Source organism: Empidonax traillii, unplaced genomic scaffold, assembly GCF_003031625.1.
Source record: "Empidonax traillii isolate 1590-97213 ecotype Southwest subspecies unplaced genomic scaffold, ASM303162v1 scaffold574:size890810, whole genome shotgun sequence".
Lineage (NCBI taxonomy): Eukaryota > Metazoa > Chordata > Aves > Passeriformes > Tyrannidae > Empidonax > Empidonax traillii.
Window position 1 is genome coordinate 474,978 of NW_020955767.1, and position 18,692 is coordinate 493,669.

Below are 18,692 nucleotides of genomic sequence, written 5' to 3' on the forward strand. Positions count from 1 at the left end.
GATGCACTTTTTGTCTCAAGTGCCCTGAAATGTTTATTTTTTTGACAGAAGGGACCTTCAGTAGCTAATCCACAAAATTATGTTTTATAATACACCAAGCGATATTTACAGCCTAAGCCAAAAGAGCCCATTGCATTAAGTGGACTGAATGGTAGCAAGAGATAAAATTACCCATATGAAACATAATTCCTGTGGCTTCTGACTGATCCATAATGTATTTTTCTGGATACAGTATACAGGAGTGACTTAGTTTCAGAGTATGAGGTAGGGAGTGGCATCTATTCAAATTCAAATGCAATTGAGGAGACATTGAAATTAGTTTATAAAAGGATGTTGGTTTTTTTACATACCAAGAAGTCAGAAATAGTAGTGACTTTATCATGTTAGCTGTGACAGTGATTCATGGAAGAACTTACAGCCAGAGTCGTCAGTGAGGTATCTTCTTTCAAGAATCTTAATAGTGTTGTGTCCATTTAGTGCCTTTCAATTGGATTCAGATAAAGTTTTTAAACTCTGGTTTTTAAACTTTGTCTGAGCAAAAATCATTCCCAGCAAACAAACCTAGTTGCCTCTGCTCCATAAGGAGAAAAGCTACTGAGGAGACACTCATGTTGAAGGACAGGTTTGTTCTGTATCAGTCTTACACCACCTCTCCAGGATGAGATTTGGACAGACCTCAGAGGGAGCATTGGTAAGATATTCATTGTTTCAGAACACCCTCAAAGAAGTACAAAAATTGCTGACCCAAAAGTTAGTAAAGGACTAAAAATCTCTGGATTTTTAATAGGTCCAGATAGTTTAGCAGCTGAAGATAAGGGATTGTGAGACAGCTTTCCTTAGCTGAGAAGAACCTACTCTTCAGATTATTCACAGAATGCAGTGTAAAGGACCGTGCAGAACAATTTGCCTTAAGGAATAAGAAATATCTATACACCTTTGGCATTTCTAGAACTTTCTGGTTTAGAGCCCAGGTCAAAACAACCTGGGTGTGATCAAGAAATCTTGTGCTTGATTTCAGGTATAAAAGTTTAATCCTCAGAAAGAAGGCACAGTTGCAAAAGAAATTCAGAGAACAGCAGCCTGGGAATTGTACCATTTTTGATACAAAACCCCCACACTTTTGATACTTTTCCTAGATGTTGGCTCAGAGGACCTGTGTGGGGAGCATTAGAAAAGCATAATGAAAGCTTTGTTCTTATGTGGGATGATAGTTCAAATTTCTCCAAGTAGGAGTACTGTAATAATATATAGTCTCAATGTTTTTTTTTTTTCTTTGTTTTTTCTTTGCTATCGCTCATTTTGCAAAGGTTTGACTTTTGGGGTGTCTAAACATTTTTCTACAGGAACAGCCTTCAGACAGGAAGCATTACAAGTCTTTATTTGGAGGTGGGAAAAAAACCCAAAGAACAAATGTAGCTGGTCTAGAATCAAAGATCAGTGTCAGGCCAACTGTATGAATCTTTCTAAGAGAAGTAACTGTTAAGTCTCAATCTTCCAAAAGGCATTCAAATGAGAAATCTCAGTCTTTAGTTATGCTCACAAAATTTATGATGGTCCTAGTTTCATCTGAGATTTCAAAATTACTCCAGCTTTATTTACTTTGTATATACCAACAATAGTGTTATTTGACACCATGTTTCAAGCACAGTCTCACAGTGTTCTGATAGAGTTTAAAGGTTCACTTGCATAGCAAAGAAAAATGCAAATTTATTTCAGAAGATTAAGCAGGTTTGTCATAATCTAATGCTTTAGTGTGTGCCAGGAATATTTTGAAAACTTCAAATCACAACTGTGTGCTTAGACCAAATGGTAGGTTAATTATTTTGAAGTCTCTGATTGTAACAAAGTGCTCTGTTGAGCTATGAATGTTCGTATAAATTCTGACTTATTCCAGAGGCTGTTCTACTTTACACGAGATGTATAAACCAATTTAAAGGAGGGGGAGAGAAATGGAACACTTGCCTCTAGAAACCGAGTCAAGCTTGCCATGGAGTTCACAGGCCCAGTAGCTGCAGAAAGGTATTAAATAGTGTTTGCCACTTCCACCCAAATTTCTAAAATTCGAAAATGTTTGTTCAGGAAGAGGCATTATTTGCATAGTACCACTATGCAAAACTGCTATACCAAAGTAGGAAAGATCACTGTATTTCCTTAAGCCAGGGTGATTTAGGTTTTGTTCACTTTTCTCTGTTAGTTCACTTGAAGGAGTTAACATTCCTTTATGTTGTACCAATAAATTACACAATCACAGAATGGGTAAGGTTGGAAAGGTCTAACCTCCTGCTCGAGCCGGGTCCTCTAGAGCACATCGCTCAGGATTGTGTCCAGACGATTCTGGAATATTTCCAGTGAGGGAAACTCCACAAGCTCTCTGGGCAACCTGTGCCAATGCTCAGTCACTTGCACAGTAAAGGAGTTCTTCCTCATGTTCTTCCTGAGCATCAGTTCGTGCCCTTTGCCTCTTGTCCTATTGCTCGGCACCACTGAGCAGAGCTTGGTCGGTCCTCTTGACGCCCTCCCTTCAGGTACTGATAGACATTGATTAGGTCCCCTCTCAGTTGTCTCTTCTCAAGGCTGAACAGGCCCAGCTTCCTCAGCCTTTCCTCATAAGAGAGATGCTCCAGACCCCTAATCATCTTCCACTGGAATCTTTCCAGGAGCTCCATGTCTCTCTTGTACTGAGTAGCCCAGAGCTGGACACAGCACTCCGGATGAGTCCTCCCTAGTGCTGAATAGAGGGGCAGGATCACTTCCCTATTATAAATATCTATAAAAAAAAAAAAAAATTCCTTTTCCAAGAAACTGTCTGGAATCCTCTTGCTATTGAAGCTTTCATACCACTCTTTTGCCAGGCAAGAAACTTACTATTTATAAGAAGTAATTTATTTTTAGTTTTGTTTGTTTTTATTTATCACTAATAACTGAGAACCTTCTCTCCCAGGGAAAGAATATCTTTTCAGCAGCTCAGCTCATTCTGGCAGCTCTGTGGGTGATTAAGAGCTTTCAGGGAGAGTTAATCATCTTCATAGGCTTCCTTCTGCCCTCGCTTTGGAGATAGGTTAGGGAATTAGTTGAAGGAGGCACTTCTGTGTGATTATCCAATAGCTTTAAAATACAAGTAAGTGAAGTGAATAAGTAGGTGAAGCTTTCTGAATACCTTATTTCTGGTAAGCTTGCAGGTGATCATGAGAAATATATACATATAGAATGAGTTTACTGGTCTGCTGAGTGATTTGCTGATTTCTCTTTCATGGGAAATTATCTTGTTACAAGTGCACAGGACAAGGATCAGAAAGAGCTACTTCTACTGTTTATTTTGTTACACGCTTCCTTGTTAGATTTCCAGAATCATGCTTTTGGAAAATAGAGCGCTCGTTACAAGGTTTAACTTGCATATAAACCAAGTTTCAATGCCAAAGAAGGCAGTCTGGAACTGCAAGATTTGTCTCCCTTCCTTGCAAGGCTGTGGATGTTGGAGGAGCCAGTCTGTCTGGTCTCTTGTAGCCACATGTGCATGTCCAGAAGGTTTTCTAGGCAGTGCTGTGGAAAGAAAAAAACAGAGAGAGGGAAACACGTTAGAGGTTATAAAATGGAGGCAATAACTCCACTGGAAGATTGTTACACAACAGTGGTGTCAGTTTATTGATAAAACACGGCTATCTTGCTCCTATCTGTATCCAGGTTGTTATGGGCATGTGGGCAATACCTTTCTATGTTGTTGATAGACTTCCTACTGGCTAAAGGTTGTGGTGATGGGCCCTTTGCCTTGCACTGCCATTGCCAGGGAAGCGTATTGTAATATAACGTAGTTAAAAGACATACTATGTTTAAAATTTCGAGGAGTGTCTTTAAGGAAAAAAAAAATCTCTAATTCTTTCTTTTGGGTAAATATGTTACTTGAAGATCACAGACAAACATTAAACCCTTGTACAAGTAACATTTCAAGAAGTGCTAAACTTGTGGAACTTCAGAAGAGTTCTATATTTCTTAATTTTATTTTAAAACCATGTTTTCAAAATCAAATTGTACGTGCCGTGTATATAAAACCTACAGGATATGCAGCATGTGGCATCAAAATGTACAGGACTTAACATGAGCAGAAGCAGAAGGTAGTTTATTAGGAAAGATTGAAAGAGCTTACCTTACCTTGATTTTTAATAGAAAAACCATGCAAAGAGTGGAGCCAAAGTGACCTTACCTTATTGTTACCTAGCTGTTGATGTCAATACTAATTTTTCCAGGAGCCTTTTTTTTGTCTTTTAGTAATGTGTTTTGGTCTCAGTGGTGGCTTTCGTCTTGTTACTAGTATTGGGAACTTTCTTATAATTATGTATTTTTTAAAGATCTATGGATGAGTTTCAGTTTTAGATTCTTGGTTCTGTATTAACTGTCACCAAAGGCTTTACTTCCCAGCTCAGTAAGATCTACTTGTATAATAATATAGTGGGTTTATTTGTTTTTAATTTAAAATGTTGTATGTGGCTGTGGGTAATTAAAACCTCCATATTTCAAGAAATGCTTTTGACTGTATCATGCTGGAATTGCCTCTGCTGATGGTGAAGAGTTGAATAATACTCATTTGTCACATAGAGTGTTGACTCAGACACAGATGACTTCAATTCAGATGACAGAGGGTGTTACAAAACCCAGCTATTGACTCTGCTCCTCTTTCTACAAGTTGCTTTCTCTGTGGCAGGGATGGCTGACCTATGAAGCAATTCTTTGACAGCCACAGTTTGTAGCTAATTTATGTAAGTGAACCAGTGGTTACTTTAAGTTTTTTAATGCACTGGGTTGGCAACTCCAACAGCTTAGGGGCTGCTTCCTGTGTAAATCATTAGTGCTGGTACACTAGTGGCAGTCTTTGGAGAAGAGTGAAGGCCTGGTAGGATGTTTAAGCTGCCTGTATTAATGCATAAATTCTCTGGTTTTGATTCACAGCTAACTTGGGAAAAAATCTCTGCAGCAGTCTGCCAGCAGTTGCAGAGTAGTTGCAGACAACTGCTGGCAAGATACCTTTTCTTGGCTCCAAACATTTAATCTCAAACTAGGGCAGTTTTCTCTCAGAGCTTTAGTTGTTAATCAAATTTGGAGAAAAGACTACAAGAAACATTAAAACAGATACTCTTCTTTGAGGTTTCCATTCGGAAGAAGACCATTTACCTTTTTTGAAAGAAGTACGTGGTGGACACAATATGAGCAAACCAATTTATTGGCCAGGGCTAATTCTGTTGAATAACTTGCTCTGGTGTTAATTAGGAAGCTATTCTGACAAGGCTACCAGGTAGGCTGCTCGGGATGGAAGAAACAAAATGGGTTTGGTTTTTGGTGGTGGCATTGTTGGGAAGGGTGCCAATTTTCCTTGGTTTCCCTTCTTTCCTTTTTAGGATAATACCTTGCTGAGCTCACACGATAACTCTGAGGATTATGGAATCGGTTTACTTCTCAGTACAGTCAGGAAAGATAACGCTGATAGCAGTAGGTGAAAGAGGCACCCTTATTTTAATAGGTTAGGATAATCTCAAATTGAGGTTTATTGTTTATTTGTATATAGATATCTACTATGTAAACTTTAGATTTTTTTTACCCCAGAAACAGAGTTATTTTCCCAAGAAGAACTTAATTCTATTTTTGGTTTTGATTATGGCTTTATGTCCTCTCTTTGGGGTTAAAAATAGAATACAGATATCTTCTATCTAATAAACCTGTGGACCAGATGCTTTTCTTGCCCTTTTTCTCCTATAGCAGGATTGAATTCCTTGCACTACAGCAACCCTGAAATCATTACACTGCATTTAAAACAAAATGCAGAAAAGGATGACCTTTCGCTAGGACTCCATTTTTATTGCTAAGCCTGATCACTATCTTACAGCAAAAGCCAGATTGATCCTTAAACACTTGTACTTATAGTATCTGTTCTGAATTGTCTATTGTTTACTGTCTGTGCTCTCACTGATTATAATGCTGTGCATCTCCACAATGCAGGCTATTTGCCCCTTGGATCTTCACTGTACAGGCAGCTCTTATCTTCCTTGCTGATAGCATATCACCAATGGTACCAGTTAAGAGCTGAAAACACTTCCAGCATAATGGAAAGTTCTACTTTTGCCAGGATGACTCATTAATTAACCTCTGGCACATTCTGCCTGGGATGGAGAGGCTTCCTGTGCCAACTTAAGAAAAAGTTACGGGAAGATACTGTTATGTAGCAAAAGATAAACTGATTGGAAGAGTTTTGTCTGCCTTGTAGGAATTATGTTTTCTAATACTATCCATCTGCCTGAAACAATCTTGGACTCACTGAACAATGGATACTTGGAAATGGTTAACATCTTCCTTTGCTATAGGAGCAAACAGAAACTGCTGAGAACAACAAACTAGTTATAGGAGTGTGTGGAGGCAAGCAGTACATCCAGGAGGCAGTAAATAGCTTTTCCTTCCAACTGGCCACAAGCTTTGGCTTTAAATAGGTCACTGTGCAAATGTAGCTACCAAGTGGCCACTTGGGAGAGAAGAAAGAATAGTCTTGGTTTTGGGTGGTGGCAGGGGCTGGGAAGACTGTTGGGACCATGAAGAGACCGGGAGAGACTGCCCTGCATTAACACCCCTCATGTGCCTGTCAGACCTTGCTGAAGGTGAGTGGGCAGCTGGAATAAGGTTTCACTGTCCCAGCCTGGTGTGGATGGAATGTCTGTAACTCAGGGCTTCTCCAAATTTGTCCTGTGGACTTGAAGGAATCTTGTGTTACCTTCATAGTGCTGGGGGCACGATATACTTTTTGTCAAGGAATCTTTGCCAGATCTGTAAGACAAAACTTTGTGTGTCTGTAGCAGACTTGAACTAAGCAGAGTGGTCTGTACATGAGGATGGATGTGATGGGTGTAAATGTCTCCTGTGAAGAGCTGTAACCCAGCCTAGGAGTGAGAAGTGATCTCCACAACTTGAGATTTAACTGTCAGTAGTTGCTGAGATAAAGAGCTTTTACTGCAGAAATCCTCCTCCCTTCAGAAAAGGGAGGCTGTAAAAAAAATTATGGAGATGCTTCATTTAAGCTAAAAGCATTGTTTGGACTTACTCTGTTCACATTTGGGCATTTCAGGCTTGACAACTGTTTACTGAAACACCAAAATGCAGATATTTTTAATATCCAGTGGAGTTGCTTCATTGATTTCATCTCAGACACACACATGTGCAGGGGTGACTTCTGCTTTTTGCCCCAGTGAGTGGCAGCTTACCCAAAATATAGAAGGTTAGACAGACTTGTTGCCTGACTGTCTCTCTTTGGCATGTTAACTCAGTCTGATGTCTGTCTAGGAGGGAAAATGAGTGCTGAGCTATGACAGGCTTTGCAACCATGCAGAGCAAACTGGAGGGGGGCATGGTGCAGAAAGGAATATTACTCTGTACTAGAGACTGCAAACAAAAAGAGACAGATGAGGAGACTAATTATTTTAAGACAATGATCATGCTAAGTAGAATACAGGTTTAAACCATTTGTTTGCTTGGGAAACTTTATGGTCTAAATTTGACATGGTCTATGGCAAGTAACCAAAGAACTGCCATATGGAGGAACAGCAGCTTGTGTTAAAATCAAACACTTAACAGCTTAGTTTGTAAATTTCTGTTGAGCAGTGTCTGCAGTTCAGCAGCAGAAAAAGGGTGCTTTGTGGGGAAACTTGACTAAAAAAAAAAGGATGGTGAGATGTTTTTGAGTATTCCTTGCAGGTGCAAAAGGGAGAGGTTGGGAAAAGCTGTTTGTAGTGGGGATAGAGATATAGATCATATGTAAACAAAACTACTTACTTTGTTACTCAGTGGTGAAGTGACTGGTGGAACTGACTAAATCAAATATTTTCAAAATCTTACAAATTTAATGACCAGTCTAAGGAAGGTCAAAACAACACTAACCTTTTGTTATTTAAATAAAATAAAATACAAGTTGGAAAGGAATCTAGTTGTCATCTGCAGCTCTTTATGCGCTATAGCGTAGATATCAGCAACACTCTGCCATGCTGTGCTACACCTTTTTTTTTTCCCCCTCAAATTGAAGTTTAAGCATTAAAAGAGAAATTGTGCAGAATCAAGCTCTGTAGTTTCTCAAAGAAGCAAGATGCTACTGTGATATTCATGGCGTGTTGGCTCTACATCAGCAGCCAGACATGTCTCCTGCAGACTGCACAGATCACTGGCCACTCCTAATTGGGAGCTGCTCCCTCTCGGGAGGATGTAGCTGCGAATCTCATCCCTGTTACCCACTGTTCAAAATCAGTCCACTTGCAACCTTTGCCCAAGAGCTGAGAGGTGCTCACACCCATTCAGGGGTGACCTGGAGAGCTTTAGGGGACCAATTCAGCTATCCATACAGGAGGAGCTAATAGAAAGTATTTTCAGCTTCCCAGTCTTCATGAGGACCCTTCCTGAATCGATTGCTGGGCTTTTGACATCAGCACAATGATAAGCAGAGACTTGGATCTAGTAATGGCAGAAGATAGCAGACATCAAACAGCAAAATCTGAAGAGGTAAAAAGGGAAAATAACAATTTCAGTGTTAGTGGAGACAATGTGTCCAAAATAAAGAAGGGTTGGCTGCTTTTGTTTTATGTAAGGCCATCCTCCCCCACCTCCACAATAAAGCACAGGATGAACAATGAGAAGAATATGTTATGGAAGGGAAAAAGAATGATGGGGGAAATAATAATCACATGTACAGGAAGTAACCAATTAGTATCCCACAATCCTGCTCTTTAAAGAAGTATTGTCTTTGGTTCTCTGTCTGTGGATTCATGGGGAAAAATCCCTGAAATTCTGTTTCATTTTAAGAAACTGGGGAAAATGCTGTTGCTGTTGATTCTCAGTATTTCAAACAAGTCATGACTATTTATATTTTGAATACTTCATGTGGTGACACATGAAATATTGATAAATAAATGTAATGTATTAGATCAACTCCTGTGTCTCATCATCAGCTGTGTTGTGTTACTGTGTATAAACTCATGAGCTGTTTTTTATTCAGTTGGAATATATGGGAACAGCTCTTCACCTGTGTAGAAAACAATTACAAGTCCTTCTGTGTTCACAGGTTTTTGAATGCATTCTGAGTCCAAGAAGTATGAGGAAGAGACACCTTCTCTGCACTGGGGGATGGATCCTGTATTTTCTGCATTTGCAAGACTCTATATTAAAGATATAAAAGAAATGAGAGAATCTAAACAGGTGCCAGGTATGTATTTATACATGCAGGTTATGATGCACAGAGTATTATAATCGATTTATGCTGTGCTTTTTATCAAAGGATTGCAGAATGCTTCATGAACATCATGTGTGTCTTTGGTTTGGTTTTCATGTTTTATGTCTTTTCTTTGTATTTTTTTCTGTCCACAGAGACAAGGTACATCTGTTTGTCTCTTTTTGAATATGCTCTGCCTCGTAGGGTTTGTTGTTCTTCTTAGTTTTCTTTAACAGCAAGGATAGCAGCAGTGCTATTTTTGCAGAAGTGAAGGACCGATGGGTTTTTTTTGCTCTTCTCGCAACCATTTTTATGTACAAAGGGACTTCACAAACTCCAAACCCCAGTATGTATGTATGTATGTATGTATGTATGTATCTATCTATCTATCTATCTATCTATCTATCTATCTCTTTGTTAGTGTCATGGTGGGAGACTTTTGTCTTAAATCCATTGCAGGAATTAGGCTACCGACTGTCGATGTTCGTCTTACAGTGAGTGTTATTTAGAGGCCATTTTAAACTGTCTTATAACAGTCTTACAGTAATAGTGGTGTAGCAAGTGCATCTGGTAAAAACTGTTCTGCTTCAATTAGAGATATTTTGATTATTTTCAAACAAAATGCAAAACAAATGTCAGCAAAATAGGATTGTGGTTTGGACTTGGACAATTGTACATACACAGGTAAAAATGTATTTAGAGTAATTCACCTTATAAACACCAACAAATATTTCATGATAGCAAGAACAGTACTAGAATGTACAATACTACTCTCTTTTTTTACCTCTAAATTACCTGAATTTCCCTTCTCACTTCTCTTCCTGTTCTTTTATCTGAGTGAGTTGGCTTCTGCTTTAGAAACTCTTCCAGCTTTGTTTTCTCTTTTCCCGTAAGATGATCCTAAGGAAGTGGTATCTGTTATGTTGAGATACCAGCCTTTACACTTGGTGCACGTGAGCTTTCTCCACTTCTGTGCACCTGGCGTTCTGCACATCTGAGCTTGCTTGCAGCCCTGTGTAATTTTCTAAACCAAACTTTAAGGAACAAAATGAAATTTCATAGAACCAACATCCTGAATTTTTTTTTTTTTTTATTCTCCTGGTGCTGTGTATATACCAAACCAGATACCTTTCAGCATGTTGTATTTGTTAGCAACAAATGATAGCACAACAGAAACACTAAAAAAAATATATATACTTTGGGGAAGGAAGAACGTAGGTGTTTGTTGTCAGTGTTTCCTGCCTTTAATGGGCTTCTAAAGACCAGCTGAAGCTAAGGGTATGATGGGCTATAAATCAGTCATTCAGTAATGGTAATTAAGAATGAATGACTGCAAAACAAAGAGTTGTAACTAGGAGGAATGGAAAGAAATACAGACTGAATGTCAGGAAAAACATCCTTAGAATGACATCTGCTAAACCATGGAGCAGCCTTCCCAGGAAAAAGGTGGGATGCCCTTCACTGGGATTGTTTATATCCTGACTGTACGAATTGCCAGGAATTTACTGTATGAAATAGTCTTGTATTGGCCCTGAGGAAATGGACTAAATGACCTAATGAGTTTTTTCTTTCCATTTTTAAACATTAGGATTTGATGCCACTATGACTAATGCCTTAAAACAACACGGAGGAAAGCAGTAAACCTGGCCAATTATTCTCCTGCTATAAATGGTGACAAGAAGGCTGGAAAACCTCCCAGATAAAAACAGCAATTGTGTTGTCTTAGAGGCCTTGCAATGAGAGTGGGTGTCAAACTCGGTTGTAACACATAATCACATCATGGAAATAGGCTTTTCTCAGAGTTATCATGCACTACTGCATTGTGACAGCTTATCAACAAGAGAGGGAAGCTACAAATAGCATAAAAGGAGGTAATAATAATTAAAGCAGTGTCAAACGCCTCAGTGCTCAGTAATGCTGGTAAAGACATGACCAGCACTTGCCCTAGAGAGCTCTGTATCTGTAGCCCCTTGTACCCCTACTGTGGCTTCCTGTTGTGGTAAGAGCCGAGTGCTGTATGTGTTGTTTACTGGGTTATTAGGAACCTCAAAGGACATATTTGTCTGTAGCTTCAAATGTTTGGTATATTTTCATTGCTACCAATATGGAGGTAATTTGAACAAATAAGCTGGTAGGAGAAACAATTTATATCTTGAAGTCATTGAGTCCAACACCTTTTAATCGGTTGAATATAATTTCGTCTTTCACATTAATTTGAGTAGTTTCTTGGAGAGTAAGGGTGAAGTTCTATGTGAATTTATGGGGATGGAGAGAACCAGTTTTGTTCAATCTCTGTCATTTGCTAAAACTCAGCTTACTAACTGGGAAATGAACATAATAACATGTTGCTTCTTTGCATAATCAGGAGCTTGGAGTCTCTGCTCTACAGACTTACCCTGAAACCAGCCCAGACCTTTTATTGAGATGCTGTAAGGTTCGGTGAATAACTATGTACACTGGGAGCATCTCCGTTGAGGGTTTCTATAGCAGTGTCCTGGTAGATGAGAGAAAAGTGGACAGACCTGCCAAACATTCTCTGTGCCTGACCTGACCCATGACTGCATGATTAGTACAGCCAAATCTACGATGAGAGTGATAAATGCACCCTCAAAACATTGCAATGGATTTTCATGTGCAAAACTTCTGCTTAGGATCTGCTTGGCTGATCACCTATGATTGCTTCTGAAGCTTTTGGATTTCCTCTCTGTCTTGCATGAAGAAAGTTAATTTCAAGCTCACTTAAGGCTGCTAGCTATGTAGGACAAGTTATTTTTGGATTTTGGTTTTGGTTTTTTTTTTTTTTTTATACAGAACATTTTTCTGACTCCCTTGCTGCCTTGTTTCTCTTTCCCTTTGTAAGAATAACACTTGCCACAGTGTATGGAGCCAAATGTTCCCTTCTGAGTCCCTCGAGTTATCTAGTTTTCAGAAGACAGTTATTGAACATCCCAGATGGCCTACTTCAGTAAAGCAGCAGTATTCAAAAAATACTGCTGGAGAAAACACACTCACTGAAAACTAGCCAGCCCAGGGTATATTTGGAGCTTATTGCCCTATTATCCTCCTGATAGTGCACTGTGAAGCCTCAGTGTATAATGTTTACATTGGTGTTTGTTAACAACATTTGTCACTCTCTTGAAAGAGATTACAGAATGAGGCAACCTCAGTGCTGTCAGAGTCCATTGGGCTCTGATTTCTCACTGTTTCCTGGACATGTTTCTATGTGTTATTCAAGTTATCTTTATAGATGCACAAAAATAGCTTTGAAGGGATGTTTTTAGAACATGTTTTTTTTCAGAAACTGAAGTTCGGGATGCAGTCCACAATGACTGCAATAGTGTACTCCTCAGTCTGAGAGGGTTGTTGCTCTCGCCCTGCCCCCATGGCTCCTGTTCTTCTAGAAATGAAAGACAGAATTATGTTAGTTTTCCTTTCGGAGGCTCTGCCTTAATCAGGAACAGCTGCATTGTGAGAAGCTCAAACTGCTTCCTTTGTGTTCTATTATTTATTCTGAAGCCTCATGAAGATATAAAAAAAATTCAAAACCAACAAACAAACAACAAAGCAAAGCAAAACAAAACAAAAACCCAAATGAAACAACAAAACAAAAAATAAAAAAAACCCTAATGCCTGCAGCTGTTTTTCAGATCCAAATGTGCAAGAAAACAAGAGGTGAATGAAGTTCTGACACTCAACAAAAGCAAGCTTTTGGTGTCCCAAGTGGAGCTGATGCTTTTTCCTTTTAGTGCTCCTACTCTTTCAGTGTCCAGGGGATTTTTCCTGTGTAGGCATTTTATAATATCAGATATATTAAATATGTTAAAAATGATGGGGTTTCGCTGATAAATGTGACTGTGTAGGGTAAGATGTTGAAAGAAATAGTTACACTAATCAAGCATGTTTTATGTCTAGGTATATTCTTTTATAATGGACATCCAATAAGACAGGTGGATGTTGTTGGGGTAGTGGTTCAAAAGAAGGAGAGAGATGCCTTTTATAATTATGGAGGTAAGAAAAGTTTCTTTCTTTCTTCCTGCAGTTATCAGCCTTCTAATCTTAGCTACTGTTAGAACTGAAAGGCTTCCTTATTTGATCATTGTCTTTTCTTGAAACAATTGTGCTCTTATCCTAATACAATGTATATCTGCAGCTCAGATTACTTGGCAAATTTAGGGAAGCTACTGTTCATCTTCACTTCAAAGCAGAGAATCAAATAGTTACAATAGAGTAACTGATTCATTTGGGGTCATGTAGCAAATCCTAATTTTGGTTGTTGCTTTGTCACTGGACTCACTCCACCACTTTCCTCTCATACATATGAAGTTCCTTTGGTGAGGTAAAAATGGATTGAACAGTGCCTGCAAATGGGAAATCACTTCTTCCTCTTTTGAACCTTAGAAATCCCTTCTGACTTGTTGTATGTTTTGTCGTATCTTGGAGGCAGCTTTTAATAGCTTTTTAATAGCAGTCAGGAGCTTGTTTGTGTTTAGATGCACAAGAGTCTTAGCAAATCTAACTCAAGCATCATAGTACCAGTCCTTACCAACACCAGCTGGGACTTGTCTCCTCCCTATTGCTTTTCCCAGTATTCAGACAGTTTTATTAACATGGAAACATCTGATTGTCATTTTGTTCAGCTGTCTTTTTCATCTGGAAAGAAAAGCAGAGTGGAGTAGTGGTGATGTGGCAAGTTTCAAAAGGTAGGGGGAAGTCACTTCTCAGTGGGAAGGGGGAGCCAAATGCACAGATCCTATTGAAGCCCTTGTGCCCAGAGTCTTCCTCTGCCATGGGTTTCCACCTGACGGTGATAAGTCATGGAGTGCCTCTTCTTCCAAATTTCCTTGCTTATAAAATTGAGTCAGCAGCAGTTCCCTGGCACACAGGAGTATTGTGAAGATACAGCTGACAACTTAGCCAGGTCCCAGGTTCCACAACACCTGCAGTTGCATCATACTGCTGCAGAGCAGCATTGGCTGCTAGTGCATACAACATACCCTGCACAGGATACAGCTGCTCAGAGTTGACTCTGTGCTCTCCTTTCAAGCATCTCCGAGTGAATATTTTCTAGATTCTGCCTTTTTAAGTCAAATTTCTGAATGTTTGTTATTACCTCACCGTAATGCTAAATAATAAGTTGTCAGTAAATATTTTGAAGAACAGGATTCTGGCACTTGAAGTGGCACAGGGTAAACAAATGCCTAAGTTAAGAGGTGGAGATGTAATTGATGTAATGAAGTGTTGAAATGTAAACTGAACTTCAGCTATTATTCTTTTATTGCACTAGTATTCAAATACAGTTATCACTTCATAAGAACAGAGGAAGACAGAATCAAAATGACCAAGGCAAAATAATTCTATGGGCAAAGGTTTTCTGTGCTGCCCTCAGCATTTGTTTAACAAGTAATCCTGTTAAAATGTTTGACTGGGGCAGAAAATGGACAAATAGAAATAAAAAGAAACGGCAGAGTGCTGGAATTGAGGCCTTACTGTCAGATCAGCCGACCTTTAAGTGCAGCTCTCAGTGAGCCTGGCTTCCTGCTGTCCTTTCTCATCCAACTCCACGCTTTGTTCCAGCAGTTCCTGGTTTGAGCTTTCAGGCTACCTGCCATGGTGCCCCTCCCCAACCCGCCCTCCCTTTCAGTCAGGCCGACTCCACCAGTGTAAAATTTTAACTTCTTAGACAGTTTCCTGCTTGTAACTTCTTGCATTTCTCAGTTCAAGACTCCGGTTGGTGAGTCATGGATCGGGCGTTGCATCAGTTGGAGTGCCACACACTGCTCAAGGCTTGCTCTCTTTCCATCTGCTTAAAAGTGACTTACAAAGCAGTTCTCCCTTTGTACTTTTTCTCTGATAGGGAACTGAAATGTCTTTGTGTCACTGCCACTATACCCCCTCACCCCCCCGTTTCCTATCTGTCTACTTCAGAATACACACTGCTCACTTTAAAGAATCTTAGGTCCTCTCTGCTGAAAACCAGAACTGGTGATAAAACAATAATTGTAAAAGGGAGTGAACTGACTCTTTCCTGTCTGACACAGCATGTAATTTTTATTTATTTTGACATTCTGATTTGATTGTTTATTGCTATTATTATGATCACCTAGGAGGAGAATATCTAATTAAAATGTAGCTTTGACTAAGCTCATATTTTAGCTAATGCACCTTTCTGACCTCTTTTTTTTCCCCCCTTTCCTTTCTAACAAAATCAAAGATCACATATGGTTTTCCTTATACTCCAGAACCTAATTGAAAGGATAAAAGGCACTTGCCATAGTAACAAATGAAAAAAAATCTTACCAGGATCTCAGTAGGTTCTGGCAGGCCTTAAAAGAGCCATACCCTTTTTGTCATAAAGTAATAAAAATGAATGCAATTATCTCATTTAAAGTAGCTTTGAGAGTACTACCCCTCAAATAGTTAAGTAAGAGTCAAAAAAACCCAAATCCAAACGAACAAGAAATGGGGAAGAGGGGGGGTAAAAAGCAAACTAACAAAAAACCAAATAAACAAAACTTTAAACCCAAAGAGATGAGGAAGGGCGGCACAGGGAGCACAGGAAGTTTTCAAAAGCTTGTAGACCCTTTGAGTGCATCTAAAATAGATTAACATTCCCCTGTCTAATTAGAATACAATTGCAAGAGTTCTCATTCATCTGTGCTTCAGGAGTTGTCTTTTTGCTCAAAGCTTTTACCTATGAATGGGTGAACTTTGTTGCAGAGCCTTGCTCTGCTCCCGGATTCCCTGTGTGGTCACATACAGGTCAATCTCTCCAGGACTTCAGTTTCGGCTGTTAGGCTGAGGAGGAGGAGTGTGGCCTCCTAATCCTTCAGTCTTGTTTGGTTTGTTTCCAGGCCCTTCTTAGGAGGTGTGTTTCAGTTGGTGCAACAGCCAGTCAAGAGCTGGAACATCTAGAAGCTTTAGGAATGTAATAGTGAAATGTCATCTGCCCTGTTTCTCATTGCCATTGCTGGCTTGCGTGGATGGCTTGGCATGGTTTATGTAGGTTCTGACTGCTAAAATAGTTGCTGTCTGTCTATACCGAGGAGAGGAAATCCTACCAGTTAGATTGTTATCTGGGCTCTGGTACAAAGTTAAAGCTGCTGAAATAGTTGCAGACACAGCAGCTCAAAAGGGGAACAGAAAAGATGAGCATACTTTTGCGGTGGAGTTTGGAATTGCCTGCGTCTTATAAATGTTGTATGTTTGCTAATAGAAACGTGCAGCTAAACTACTGGGAAACAGGAAGGCAAGACAATAATTTGAAATTAGACCCCCCTAAATAGGGAGATTGTTTCAAAACACATGAGACAATGCAAAGGCATTTTGCTTTAACACTATGGTTCCTGGAGGAAGTGACTGCAGGTACCAATCAACACCTTCCTGGTAAACACTGCTGTTACTTTTTTAAACATGGATGTGGTTTAAGGAGCAGAAGAAAATTGCAGGTTTCCATTTGTGAAGAGTGGAATCTGAGTATTGGAGATGGTTACATTCAAGAAGCAAGGTTGCTTGGAGCATTGGCTGGATGATCCCTCACAGACATTTGGTGCCTTTCTGTATAGAGAGTGTTTGGTGGACAGGCCATCTATATACAGTCTCTCACTCTGTAGAACAACTGATTCTTCTGATAGTTTTTAGTTTGCTTTGGTTCTTTTTTTTTTTTTTCTGCTGTCATTGACAATGCAGTGCCTGAGGCAGAAATCGTAAAACTTATTTTGATTGGGTACTGGCAAAACAGGAAAAACTAGACAGCTCCCGTGCTCGGGGAGAAGGTGTTGGGCTTTTTCTGCAGCGGAAATGGCATGCATGCCGCCACTACCTATCCTTTAAGTTGGGAATTCCTGGCCTAGAGCAGAACCATGAGTATGTGCTGTCTTCTGTCCTTTCTGGCTAAAGGAGCTGCCTTTCTGCTCCTTGGACATCATCTGGTACAGGAAAGGCCAGCAGACTTTGAACACAACATAAACGTGGAGGCCAATGCAGCAGCACTTCCGGTTTATTCACATGGTTGTATCCCCCACTGGTAGAATGTTGTTTTCTCACTGTAACAGTGATGCTTCTGTGGTTTGTTCCTGGTTTCCTGTTTTAATTTGTCTGACTTTGGCTTTCAACAAGATTCTTCTTCTGACCTTGTCAGTGAGATTAAAACCCTTTAGTAGTCAATATATGTGTTGAAGCCTCATCATTTAAATTAGTGCTTGATCTTTCCTTGAGAGTATTCCTGTTACTTTGGTGACCATGCACATAAACACATCTGGTGCTGAGCTACTTCCATGACTGGAATGACTGTGGAAATTATTTCAGAGGTATAAGTGGGGTTTGGGCACTCACTTTCCCTTTCAAACTGGTTGGACTGAGATTTCCTTGGCAGTTATCTCCCTACACATCTATGTACCTTTACTTCCCAGAACATGTCTACCTGCTTTCCTACTCTGTAATTCTTGATTTTTCTTTTTTTTTTTTTTTTTTTTTTTTTTTTTTTTTTTTTTTTTTTTTTTTTTTTTTTTTTTCAGTGGATGATAGCACTGGAGTTATAAATTGTGTCTGCTGGAAAAATCCCATGGTAGCAGAAACACCTTTATCAGGTAATTTATCAAAGAAGTAATTCCTGTTTTGACCATGCATTTTTACCTACCTATGTCTTACATAATTTTGTAAGTGATCAAACTTGCAGAAGAGCAAATTTGACTATTCAATTTTTTTAATTTATTTTAAACTATCACATCCTATGACCTGGACCACTTCAGGACTTTTGTGTTAGTTTTTGTGTTATGTTCAATGGTGATGCCAATAAAACCATTACATTATGTCCTGCCCTGCCTTTTCCTTATCTGAGTAATATGATATTTAAATTCTATGTGGTGACATTGTTCAAAGAATTTTCTTCTTAGTTCTTTTTGTGACTTCATCTCGTGAGAAACTAGGCTGGAAATGTGCCACAACTTCTGTTTCCGAAGTCAATCCATTGACCTTCACTTGTGATACAGTGGTTTCAGGATTAATCCTCCCTTTGTATTCATATTCTCCTGCTCACACATACATTGTCAGCAATGAACTTGAAAGTAGCTTAAAACACAGTGGGAGGATGCCAGCAGTCTTTTACAATTTGGGAAAGTCCTAAACGTGCAGTAATTGTGCATTTGAAATGAATCTATTATTGCACTCACTAACAGAACTCAATAGTTTCTGAGTTTCTCTTTGCTTTTTCTCTCACTGTTTCTTACAGATCAAAGTATGAAATGCTTTCTATTTTGCATCTTTCTGGAAGCCCATGTAGTGGGTTGACAACCCTAATATGGAGCTGATCAAATCCTACTGAAATAAATGTTACCAGTGTTGTCTGCAGTGTTAGAGATACATATGCATAGAATGAAGAAAGGAAAGCTTCATGTAGAAGTTAAAAACTCTGATGTCTGTGGAACAAGCCCATTTATAAAGACAGATAATTCATACTTTTATTTAACAA

At 39.2% G+C, this 18,692-nt stretch overlaps 1 protein-coding gene across 1 annotated transcript in view; it reads left to right on the forward strand.

The window, feature by feature from the left end:
* Positions 1-18,692, forward strand: part of STN1 (STN1, CST complex subunit) — a 40,482-nt gene that overhangs the window by 7,207 nt on the left and 14,583 nt on the right. The window contains exons 2-4 of the mRNA XM_027898017.1: positions 9,082-9,220; positions 13,139-13,234; positions 17,740-17,811. Coding sequence (XP_027753818.1) covers positions 9,088-9,220; positions 13,139-13,234; positions 17,740-17,811 — 301 coding nt within the window. The 5' untranslated portion in view covers positions 9,082-9,087. The remainder of the gene's footprint in view (positions 1-9,081; positions 9,221-13,138; positions 13,235-17,739; positions 17,812-18,692) is intronic.